The 13,005-nt window shown below is 41.5% G+C and overlaps 1 protein-coding gene across 1 annotated transcript in view; it reads right to left on the bottom strand.

Annotated features, from left to right (window-relative positions):
• Positions 1–13,005, bottom strand: part of LOC127585093 (complement C3-like) — an 88,952-nt gene that overhangs the window by 28,523 nt on the left and 47,424 nt on the right. Inside the window, exons 23-24 of the mRNA XM_052042287.1 lie at positions 9,678–9,764; positions 4,203–4,406 (exon numbers count right to left, since the gene is read on the bottom strand). Of these exons, the coding sequence (XP_051898247.1) occupies positions 4,203–4,406; positions 9,678–9,764 (291 nt within the window). The remainder of the gene's footprint in view (positions 1–4,202; positions 4,407–9,677; positions 9,765–13,005) is intronic.

Below are 13,005 nucleotides of genomic sequence, written 5' to 3'. Positions count from 1 at the left end.
ATCCTAATCTGTATCCTGTCCTGCAATTACTGTAATTATCCTTCACCCCAACACCTTGATCATTGTGAACAACATGTTCTCAATCTTCACTTTTTTAACTGTCACTTACTTTCGCTTTGTAGTTCCTGTTTGCCAATGCCAATATAATCTTTCCCCTTTCCTACTTTGACAATCTTTGATGACCTGGTGGTCACAATAATCTCTGCAGTCTCATCATCCTCCCAAGTTGCTTTTGGCAAGGACTGCATTCCATTCTCTCATCTGATGATCAGACATTCTGCAGAAGTGCCTCTGTAATGTCTTCCTCCTTCCTGAACCATGGCTTCCCTTTTATCATAGAGCCCTTGATGACATCTTGTCTATTTCCCACTCCTTTGCTCTCATCACCGCAAGGGTCGGTGTTGGGGCCTCTCCTTTTTACCTTGTACATCAATGATTTGGATGATGGAATAAATGGTTGTGTGGCTAAGTTTGCGGATGACACCAAGATAAGTGGAGGAGTAGGGAGCATAGAGGAAATAGAAAGAATGCAGAGGGACCTAGACAGTTTAGGAGAATGGGCAAGAAAATGGCAGATGAGATTCAATGTTGAGAAATGTGCAGTTGTACACTTTGGAAGTAGAAATAAGCGGGTAGATTATTATCTAGAAGGAGAGAAGATTGATAGTGCGGTAGTACAAAGGGACTTGGGGGTACTTATACAAGATACCTTAAAAGTTAACCACCAGGTTGGATCGGTGGTTAAGAAAGCGAATGCTATGTTGGCATTCATCTCGAGAGGTATAGTGTATAAAAGTAAGGAAGTGTTGATGAGGCTCTACGGGGCGCTAGTGAGGCCTCATTTGGAATACTGTGCGCAGTTTTGGGCCCCGCATCTTAGGAAGGATGTGCTGACGTTGGAGAGGGTTCAGAGGAGATTTACGAGAATGATTCCAGGAATGAAAGGGCTTAAGTACGATGAGCGTTTGTCGGCTCTTGGACTGTACTCGCTGGAGTACAGAAGGATGAGAGGGGACCTCGTAGCGACATTTAAAATGTTGACAGGTAAGGATAGAGTAGATGTGGCTAGGCTGTTTCCCTTGGTGGGCGTGTCCAGGACCAGAGGGCACAATCTTAGAATTAGAGGGTACAGTTTCAAGACAGAGATGAGGAGAAGTTTCTTTACCCAGAGGGTGGTGAAATTGTGGAACTCCTTGCCACGCACAGCAGTGGAGGCCAGATCAGTGGGGGTGTTCAAGGAAGAGATAGACAGATATCTAAATAGTCAGGGTATCAAGGGATATGGGGATAAGGCTGGCAAATGGGATTAGAATAGTTTTTTTTTCTCTCTCTTTTTTTCCCACCCCATTTCTTTTTCCCTTTTCCTTGGAGCAGACTCGATGGGCCGAATGGCCTGCTTCTGCTCCCTTATCTTGTGATCTTGTGATCTTGTGATCCTGAACTCAGCAAGAACAGTTCCCCTGGTCCTTACCTTCTATCCCATCAGCCTCTGCATTCAACAGATTGTCCTTTGCAATTCCTGCCACTTCCAACAAGATTCTACAAACAGGTGCACATTCCAATCTCCCCCCTTTCAGCTTTGAAAAGGATCGCTCCCTTGGTGTCTCCATGATCCACTCTTCTGTCCCCACCAACCTGTCCTCATCTCACATCACTTACCCATGAACTGCAGGAGATGCACTATATGTCCTTTCCCCTCTTCCCTTCCCACCATACAGAGACCTAAACAACTTTCCAAGTGAAGCAGCAATCCACTTGTACTTCTTCTAATTTAGCGTACTGCACTCTGGGTTCACAATGTGGTCACTTCTACAATGCAGAAAGCCAAATACAGATTGAGTGATCACTTGTGGAGCATTCAGCCCACAGGAGTGCCCCTGACACCTCTGGTTCCCTGCCACTTTAATTAACCATCCCACTCTCACTCTGACCTTTCTATCTGTGGCCTCCTACAGTGTTACAACGAGGCCCACTGCAAACATGAGGAACAACACTTCATAGTCCATCTGGGCATGTTGCAGCCTTCTGGAATCAATATCGAATTTTCCAACTTTAGCTTAATTTTTCCTTTTGTCTCTGTCAAAACTGGCCAGTTCTGCCTGTCATCATTGGGCTCAGTTATTCTCATTCCATTCATGTAATCTGGCCTGCTGGGGATGTCCTTCAGTCTCACCATTTACAACATGTTACACACACAAAGAAGCTTAATGTGCTGGTAAGTGCCCCCAATAACCCATTTACTCACCAATAACCCACCCCATCTGAGATATTCCCTTTGTTCTTCCCATGACTCACACCCACCACCATTCCTCTCCCCAAGCCAAGACACCAACCCAACCACCACCCATCAACCCTTCATGACTCCTCCCAGAGATGGAACAATAGCCCTTCAATGACTTGTTATTTCCCTCTGCACACTCTAGAATGGCACAGTGTGCAAAGGTAAGGCCTCGCCATTTGTAAGTCCCGTTCAGCATTGGGCAACGGCCTGGGCATTAGGTGGAGTTCCTAATTGTTTTTTGCTGTGGGTCCAGGAGCAATAAAATTTATTGGCTGGTTTTACCTGGATACAGGGAGTTCAACTTAATTAGGAGAGATATAGCCTGGTCATAATCTGACATTAGGATGCAAAGAATATGAAAGTCAATATAATAAATTCTGAGACTTTATAAAAGCAAGAAATGTGAACTACCTAAGAATCAGTGTACAGGTTTGGAGACTGCATAAGGAGCAAGTGGTTCCAGGACTTCTGACAGGCTTTGTCTCACATTTATCAGTACTTTCCCTCAGGTAAGGTTAGGTTTCAGTATAAGGAGAAGGGGCCACTGAAGATAGCAACGAGAAATTTCTTTATTCGGAGGGTTGTGAAATTCACCCTTAGAGGGTGAAAATCCTGAAACTGAGCAAAGTTACTGTGTGCCTGCAGAGGCACATTCATTTCTGTGCCATGGTAACCCAGTTGCAGAATGTAGAACTGTAGAAAGTATAATCCAAAAAAACTCAGAAAGAACATCACAGCAGGGATAGGCCATAAAATCTCTCAAGCCTACTCTGCCAATCATTAAGAATGGCAGTAAATTTGCAATGTAGCAGGGGGCCATTTGGCTCTGGTGACTACAATTGTTGAAAAACAGATCTCCAACCAAATCCCACCCTCCAGGACTTGGAGCTCAGCTCTGCTGCTTACAGCTCTTCAAATACACACTTTGAACTATCTAATTGGGTTAAAAGGTTTCTGCCTCTATCATTCTTTCAGGTGTGAAATGAAAAAAAATTCTAATCTTCTCTCTCGCCCTTCTATCAATTATTTTAAATCAGTACTTCCTGGGTTTTGACATCTCTGGTAGAGAAATTGGTCCCTCCTAATTACATTGGGTTCTCATAACTTTACACACCTCAATTAAGCATTCTCTCAGCCTCCTCTGCTCCAAAGAAAACAAACTACTTTATCCAATCTTTCTTATAAGCTACATTTTTCAGTCCTGCAATATCTTTGAAATCTCCCCTGCAGTGCAATCACAAATTTCCTGGAATACAGTGACTGGGACTGTATGCTATCTTTAAAATATGGTACTAGTGTTACATAAAGTTCTTGCATACCCTCTCTGCCCTTATATCCTCTGTTTTGGTTAATATAGGCTCCACCTTATATTTAAACACAATGATCTGTTACCTTTAAAGATTTGTGCATTTCCTCCTTGCTGTCAATGTACATACTATATTTTGCAGAATTTCTCACGACATTTAAATTCAAATCATTAATATATAAAGGGACTGATACTGTAAGCTCTGGAATTCTACTGACAAACATTACATTTTGCTTCCTGACAATTTTGGATCCAATTTATCATTCTCCACTGGATCCTGACCAATTTTTCCTTTTTTGGCCAGTCTGCCATGTGAGATTGAAGCTGATCCTAAACCTCATCAAATTCCTTGCTTAATCCCGACATCCCTTCATTTCTTTAATGTCCAAGTACCTTTCAGTGTCAGCCTTTGGTGAATCCACATGACCACAATCTTTTGCTTTTATCAACATTTAAGATGAAGCATTGTTGCCCTGACGCACAACGTAACCTCCAGTATGAAGATCGAAAGGAACATCTGTGGTCATACATCAACTTTCGAACTGTTTATATACCATTTCTTTCAAAAATGCTTTTCACATTAAACAATGTACATAACACAGAGGTGCTGTGTACCTTGTTGAATATTCTTCACTGCAGTTTCTCTGAGGTTCACTCCCAACTTTGTCCACTGATTGGTTCTGTCCAGGTACGTTGTAACAATCAACACTGGGGTCATTGACGCCAGGTTCTGCTCACCACATCCAGTCGGAACTCTGATTAGATGTTTCAGATTCGATGCTTCGATGACATTTTCAATTGTTTCAGCCAAAAGATTTCCTGTTTCATTGATAAAATAAAGAGTATCCTTTCAAATATCCAAATATACCCTTACAAGGCTAGATATAATTGATGGAGTACCACCAAATCTCAAAAGTAATTCCATGCATTTAGACATAGAAATCTAATCTCTTTCATTCTCTTGGAAATAAATTTTTGAGGAAGCAACTTGGAAGTTACTCCAATTTTATATGGTGGATCGTTGTGATGAGGAAGGCATTGCTCAAGAGTGTTCAAAAGGGAACTGGTTAAATAATTGAAGGGAAAAGTATAGAGACAATGTGTAAATGCAGGTTTTTTGATTAAGGTTAATTGGATAGCTCTATCTAGGATGTGGCACAAAGACAATGGGCCAATAATCTCCATCTGTACTGTACCATTCTGTAATTCCACAATCCATACATTTTCTAAAAGAATAAGATACAACAAAATGTTAATGAATCTTTGAGAAACTCTTCCCTTCAGTAGTATAATAAACATGACTTTTTTAGGGAGGTAGGGCACGTTTAACAAGATTATGTTTGTTAACATCTCCATTTATATTCTTGTTATAGAATGATGCAAAAGCAGAGTATAGGAGGTGGTAATTTGGAGCAAGAGATTCCCCATCAGTCTCAAATATCTGTCCTTCTCTTAAAGTTCTTGTTGAATCTGTTTCTAGCACTTTTTCAGGTGATGTTGATTCCTGAAGTAAAACAAAACATACTACGATTGGTAACAAAGAGAAATTTACTTTATTTCAAGTAAATAAGTACATGAAACTCAGGATGACAAGAATTTGCAGACTGATTTGTTTGCTGCTTTCATGGAGACTATGTAAGAAATCTCTGGAAAAATATAAAACAACAAACTAAATCAAGTGACCGTGTTGATCACTGCAACAGCGTTTACAAGGTCATATGTCTGCTTACAAAAGCAGTGTGTTACAGATCACAAAAGTTGCAGCAATAAAAAACATTTCTTGGCCCGCCAAACTGTCCTCTGATTACACACCCCCAAAAGTTTTCTACTGATCAAACTCTGATTTCTTTCTATACTTTGTGAAAGATCAAGGAATGTTAGTGGAAAAACAGGATTGTCTTATCAAAAAGAACATGCAACATCTAATGAAGATTTGAAAGGAAATAGAAATTAATGAGCAGGCACGGCAGTGTAGCGGTTAGCGTAAGAGTATTACAGCACCAGTGACCCGGGTTCAATTCCGGCTGCTATCTGTAAGGAGTTTGTACGTTCTCCTTGTGACTGCATGGGTTTCCTCCGGGTGCTCCGGTTTCCTCCCATGTTCCAAAGACGTATGGGTTAGTGGGCATGCTACGTTGGCACTGGAAGTGTGGCGACACCTGCGGGCTGCCCCCAGAACATTCTACGCAAAGGTGCATTTCACCATGTGATTCCGTGTACATGTGATTAATAAAGAAATCTTGAACAGCCAGGTCATAGAAGATATCCTCAGCACTGTGTCTGTGGAGTTTGTATTTTCTCCCTGTGACAATATGGGTTTGCCTCGGGTGCTCTAGTTTCCTCCCACATCCCAAAGATATGCAGGTTGGAGGATTAATTGGCTACTGTAAGTTGCCCCCAGTGTGTGCGTGGGTTGTGGAATTATAGGGAATGTGGCAAGAATAAGTTAAGTGGAAAATTATTGGGGGAAAGGGATTGCTCTGTGAGCCAGCATAGATTCTCTGTGCTGAAATGACGTCCTTCTATCTCATAAGATAACATGGAAAATCTCTGTTTTCATTAAAGCTTTATCAAAACAATCTGAAATATCAGCCAGGCCAAAGCTGAAGGACTGTGTATAGATCAGGTCACAACAATGTCCATGCTGATGTATTTCATAAGCACATAATTTAAATAAAATTACTTCAGAAATTTGCAAAAGTACCTAGAAACTAGTTGGTTTTTGAAGAGATGTGAATCATTTGTATAATGTCAAATGCCCATCAGTGCCTCAAACTGCCAACTAAAACAAGGATGTGTTGAAAGAACAAACTTACATTGAAACAGTCCAGGAAACATCTTGTCAGATTTTGTCAGTACCTTACAACGAGTTGGGTATTGACAATGGGCTAGAGAGAAAATGCTCAAAACCTCATAAATCATTGAATCATAGAAACAGACACTTAAACCCCACCTCATCCATGCTGACCATGATGCCTATCTGCGCTAATCCCATTTACCTGCAGTTGGCTCATATCCCACAACTTGCCTGTTCAACTACCTGTCTAAATGACTTCTTAAACATTGTAATAATATCTACTTCCTCTGCCAGCTCATTCCAAATATAAACCATCCTGTGCGTGTAAAGCTTACCCATCATAAATAGAAATTTCTCCCGTCTCACATTAATCCAGTGCCCTCTAGCTTCAGACACCCCTACCCTGGGAGTAAGGATTCTGACTATCTATCCTATTTGTGCCCCTCTTATTTTTGTAATCGACCATTGGATCACTCCTCGGCCTCCTACATTCTAGTGAGAATAAACCCAGCCTTAAAACTACAGCCCCCCACCCACCCCCGCCATTCCAGGCAACATCCTGGTAAATATCTTCTGCATTCACTCTATTGCTCCACATCCTTCCTGGATTATGGTGGCCAGTACTCAAAACTCCAAGTGCAATCTAACTCATCTTTGGTACAACTTCGACATGTCGTTCTACGGCTTATGAAGGCAAGCATACCAAATGCTTTTCTCATTGCCCTATCAACCTGCGTTGCCACTTTCAGGAGATATGGAACTGCAACCCAAGGTCACTCTATACATCTGCACTGCTAAGTGCTTGATGGTTAGTCAAGTAAAGTGTTAATTGGTAGTTTTCAATGCAAAGCATGAAGCAGAACATTTATTCTTATGAGTCACAGAGTTACACCACATGGAAACAGACCCTTCAGCCAAAATGTCCAGGCCGATTGAGTTGCCTATCTGAGCTGGTCCCATTTGCTTGCATTTGGCCCTCTAAACCTTTCCCATCCATGTACCTGCCTAAGTATGTTTTAAACAATGTAATTTTACCTGTCTCCACCACTTCCTCTAGCAGCCAATTCCATATACACACCACCCTCTGTAGGAAAAAGTAGTCCCCCATGTTCCCTTTAAGTCTTTTCCCTCTTATGTTTAACCTATGCCCTCCAGTATTAGACTCTCCTAACCTGAGCAAACGACTGTGACCATTCACCTCATCTATGTCCATATGTTTTTAAATACTTCTTTATCTCAAACCAGCGTAGAATTTACACAGTAAATGATAGGGCCCTGGGGAGTGCTGTAGATATGCAGATACATATTTCCTTGAAAGTGGTGACACCAGTAGACAGGGTGGTGAAAAAGGTGTTTGGCACACTTGCCTTCATCGGTCAGGATATTGAGTGCAGCTGTACAAGATGTTGGTAAGGCTACATTTGGATTACGGCGTACAGTTCTGGTCGCCCTGCGATAGGAGTGATGTCATTAAATTGGAAAGGGTACAAAACAGGGTTACGAGGATGTTAATGGGACTGGAGGTTCTGAGTTATATGGAGAGACTAGATAGGCTGGGACATTTTCTCTGGAGTGTAGGAGGCTGAGGGGTGACCTTACACAGCTATATGAAATCATGAGGAGCAGAGATAAAGTGAATAATCACAGTCTTTTCCCCGGGGTAAGGGAGTCCAAAGCTAGAGGGCATAGGTTTAAAGTGAGAAGGGAGAAACTTAAAAGGGACCAGAGGGGCAAGTTCATCACATAGACAATGGTGCATATAAGGAACAAGCTGCCAGAGGAATTAGTAGAGACGGGTAAAATTACAACATTTAAAATTTATTTGGACAGGTACATGAATAAGAAAGATTTAGAGTTATAATGGCTGAACACAGGCAAATGGGACCAGCTCAGTCAGGTAACTTTGTCAGCCAGGACGAGAAGGGCCTGTTTTCTGTGCTGTATAGCTCTGTGACTCTATGACCCGAAGGATTACCCATCAGCTTCCTACGCTCCAGGGAAAACACTCCCAACGTATCTAGTGTCTCCTTATAACTCAAGCTCTCCAGTTCTGGTAACATCCTTCTATATCTTTTCTGCAACCTTTCCAGCTTAATGACATCCTTCTTGGAGCTCGGTGACCACAACTGCCACTCAATACTCCAAGTGTGGTCTCACCAACATCTTATACAGCTGTAACATCATGACCGAACTGCTGTACTCAGTGCCCTGACCAATGAAAGCAAATGCGCCAAACGACTTCTTCACCACCCTGTCTACATGTGTCGTCACTTTCAGGGAACTATTTATTTGTACTCATAGTTCTCTCTCTCTGACAACACTCTCCAGAGCCCTGCTATTTACTGTGCAAATCCTGTCCTGCTTTAACTTACCAAAGTGCAACACTTCGCACTTGCCTGAGTTTAATTCCATCTGCCATTCCTTGGCCCACTTCCCCAGTTGATCTACATCCTGTTGTAACCTTATGTAACCTTCTTCACCACCAATTTTGGTGTCATCTGCAAACTTACTAACTATGCCAACTACATTCTGATCCAAATCATTAATATAGATGAAAAAACAACAGTGGACCCAGCACAGATCCCTGCAGCACACCACTAGCCACAGGCCTCCAATCTGAAAAACAACCCTCCACTACCACACTCTGACTCCTACCAGCAAGCCAATTTTGTATCCAATTGGCCAGCTCACTCTGGATCCCATGTGTTCCAGCCTCCCAGACCAGCCTACCATGTGAGCCCTTATCAAAGGCCTTGTTACACATGCAATGAATATTTTTCTGAGCTACGTACCTGGAATGTATACCCAGGAAATGTAAAACATCATTCTGGGATCTTTCATCCCATAAGAATTCATCTTTGCTTCACTACAAGATAATTACATGATAGATTTCAAGCCAGAATGAGAACGGGTGAAAAATGTATCCTAACTACCACAATGGTGCTTAAAGATCTAATTTTAAATTAAGAAGTAGAGAGAAGTCACTGAGAGGAGGAAAAGTAAAAGCAGTCTGTTACAGAACCATATTCCAATCAGAATAAAGAGAAAAATGCCAACGTGTGCATCATTTGAGTTTGATGGACAATAATTTTAACCTGTGGAAGGACAATCTTGTAAACTTCCTCTCCATTTTTTAATCTCTGTTCAAGTGCTGTTTTTATATTATGTTTGAGATGGAAGGTACAATTACGGCAACACTGAGTGCTCCAGCATGAACAGATCAGACGAGATTCAGAAATATATTTGTCTCTTCAGTTCCTACAGGACTGAGTCTATCACCATAAACAACTTACCTTGAGCGCTGATGAATGTCAATGGTTCTGTATTCGGAACCATGTCATCGGGGGCTTCTATAGAAACATCAAACTTTTGGACTTTACCTAAGTTGAAGGAAGAATATATTTATTTATTCATAATATATTCTCAATACACTGCCATATCCTCCCCAACTCACACACCATCCTAATTTGAAACGTACAGATTTTCTTTCATTATCACTGGCTCCAAATCTTAGAATTCCTAGCCTTACAACACTTGGAAGTATCTTCATCAGAAGGACTGCAGCAGTTCAAGGTGACTTACCAATGCTTCTCGAGGGCAATAAGGAATGCAATGAATACTGACTTTGCCGATCATGCCCGTACTCTGTAAATTAATAAAAAGCTTCTAATCTTTACTTCTCACAGAGGGTGGTAAATTTCCAGAATTCTCTACCCTGGATGGTTGTGGAGGCAAGATGATTGGGAGCATTTCAAGGGGAAGTAGATAGATTTTTGAAAGATCAGAGAGTCAAGAACTGTGGGAACCAGCACAGAAGAGAAGATGAAGGTCGGGGCAGATCAGCCATGATAGATGGCGGGCAGGTTTGAGGGGCTGAGTTGAGGGGCTACTCCTGCTCCTACTCCTCTTTTTACTTATTTTCCTGTTAATTATTTGTTTGTGTCTTTTCTAAGTCTTTTAAAATCACCTTTGTTGTCTTCCTAACGAAGTTACCAACCCTCCTGCAGTTTACAGAATTCCAGTACTTTAGTTCATCTCAAGTATTCACAAGATAACTCAAATAAGGTAAACTGAAGTTGGTTGAACTTTCTTTTCTCCCCTTTGTGGTGTAAGATCAGAAATCCCTAGATGGAAGTTGAAAAATTATTTATGACATAAAAAATGAAGCAGAAAAGTTAGACTCAACATTCAGAATCTTGCTTTAACTGGATAACAGTACTGTGTACAGTTCTGGTCTTTACCTCATGGAGGACATAGAATCATTGGAGAGGATACAAAAATGAGGCATAAGGATGAGGGCCGAACTGAGAGTATCCATCGTTAAAGAAAGGTTGTGCAAATTGTTGCTTTTATTCTCCTCTGGAAAAGAAAGAGTGACTGGAGAGATGTTCGGTAATGTGGATAAGAAGATTCCACTTCTGATGAACTCCAAAACGGCTAAAAATATAAGATCGTGATTTGTAAATTCCACAGGGAATACAGCAGAAATATTTCTATTCACTGCAGTGAGAATGTGAAACTGGCTGTTCACAGAGTTACTGCAAACAGGTTAAATGCATGCAATGGAAAGGTAAATGAGAGAGAAAGGCACAGATTACACTGGTAGGAGTTAATGGGTTAGATTGGAGGGATGGAGGGGGTCTCAGGTGGAGCATGAACCAAGCAACGACCAGATGGGCAAAATGGCCTGTTGTTGCAAGAAAATATTTCAGATATTTATTTTAACTGCTTCCTTATTTCTTTTTTATAACTTTTTACGTGACCCTGTTGGAGTATCCACTTTGGTAACTGAATTTTTCCTGGGATGCTCAATGAATGCTTTAATGCTCTCAGCTTCCAATTTATTTTACTGAAGTCACAGTGGATGAGTGTCACATTGCTGCAATGTCTAGGATGACCTCAGTAAAATGCATCAACAATCGAAGTGATCCTTGTCCACACAACACACTGGCTGATATTATCTAATTCCTATTGCTGCTTGGAATAAACTCCACACCATGCCCACAGAGAAAGACAAGGAGGCAGATCCACATGCACTAGGAGTTACTGTTCCACTGCAGTCAACTTTAATGGAGCACAAAAGCCATCCATGGTCACATCCTTCCTTATGCCTGCAGAAAGTACACCAGCATCACTACTTCCTCAGGAGGCTAAGGATATTTAGCATGTCCCCTTTGGCCCTCACTAATTTTTATCAATGCACCATAGAAAACATCCTATCCAGAAGCATCACAGCTTGGTACAACAACTGCTCTGCCTGAAACTGTAAGAAACTGCAGAGAATTGTGGACACAGCTCTGCACATCATGGAGACCAGCCTCCCCTCCATAGACACCGTCTACACTTCTCAATGCTTCGGTGAAACAGCCAACATAATCAAAGACCCCACCCACCCAGACATTCTCTTTTCTCCCCTCTACCATCAGACAGAAGATACAAAAGCCTGAAAGCACGTACCACCAGGCTCAAGGATAGTTTCTATCCCGCTGTTGTAAGATTATTAAACAGTCCCCTAGTACGATAAGATGGACTCTTGACCTCACATTCTACCTCATCATGGCCTTGCACCTTATTGCCTGCCTGCACTGCACTTTCTCCTTGATTGTAACACTCTATTCTGCATTCTGCTATTGCTTTCCCTTGTGCTATTTCAACGCGCTGTTATAATGAAATGATCTGTATGGATGGCATGCAGAACAAAGATTTTCACTGCACCTCGGTACATGTGACAATAATAAACCACTTTATCAATTTACCTACCCTGTGATTTCTGCATATCTCCAATTTTCACCTCACGTATATTCCTGCGCTGCTGACTATGCCTTCAACTTCCAAAACTCTGGAATTGCTCAGCACCCCCACAAACTTCACTGCCTTTTCATTTTTGTTGCAGGAAGCTCTCTACCTCATGCACCAACACTGATCCACAGTGGAGAGGCCAATCACAGATTCAGTGACCAGCTTTGTTCCATTCGTAAAAGCCACCCTGAGTTTCCAATTCCCTGTCACGTCCATTCACTGTCACATTCCTGTTAAACTATTTGCTCTTAGTCGTCTACATATTGCAACCAAATTCAATGAACATCACGTTACAACATAGTCTGAATTAACATAGTTTTCTGAACTCGACACTGAGCTTTACAATTTCAGATATTTATCATTTCTGGCATCTGTATTTCAGTTTTCCTCCATTTCATCCTTTTCCATTTGGTAATTTCAGATAATTATTCTGCTGTATGTCTGCTCTCAAATTTTGTAAGGTTGAATCATCACTCCCTTCGTCCTCTAACCCCTCCTGTCTTCCACCCCATTACAGAACATTTCCTTTTGTTCATCCCTTTCATTCCCTCTTTACTCTGCATCTTAAATCCTGCTTCTCTCTACCTTTTCCTCATGGTCATGAAAGGTTACCGACCTGAACTGTCAACTCCGTTTCTCTCTCCACAGATGCCGCCTGAACATTTGCTGCAGTTTCTGTTTCTAGCCGTTCTGATTAAATTCTTGGTCATTTGCCCTCATATCGTCTTTGTGTCTCAGTGTCAAATGTAGTTTGTTAATACTCTGGTAAAGCCTGCTTAAGGCACAACTTAAATAGAAGATGCTGTTGCTGACAACTGCATA

This window comes from Pristis pectinata, chromosome 31, assembly GCF_009764475.1.
Source record: "Pristis pectinata isolate sPriPec2 chromosome 31, sPriPec2.1.pri, whole genome shotgun sequence".
Taxonomy (NCBI): domain Eukaryota; kingdom Metazoa; phylum Chordata; class Chondrichthyes; order Rhinopristiformes; family Pristidae; genus Pristis; species Pristis pectinata.
Note: the sequence above shows the minus strand (reverse complement) of the source record. Positions and strands in the feature narration are given on the sequence as shown.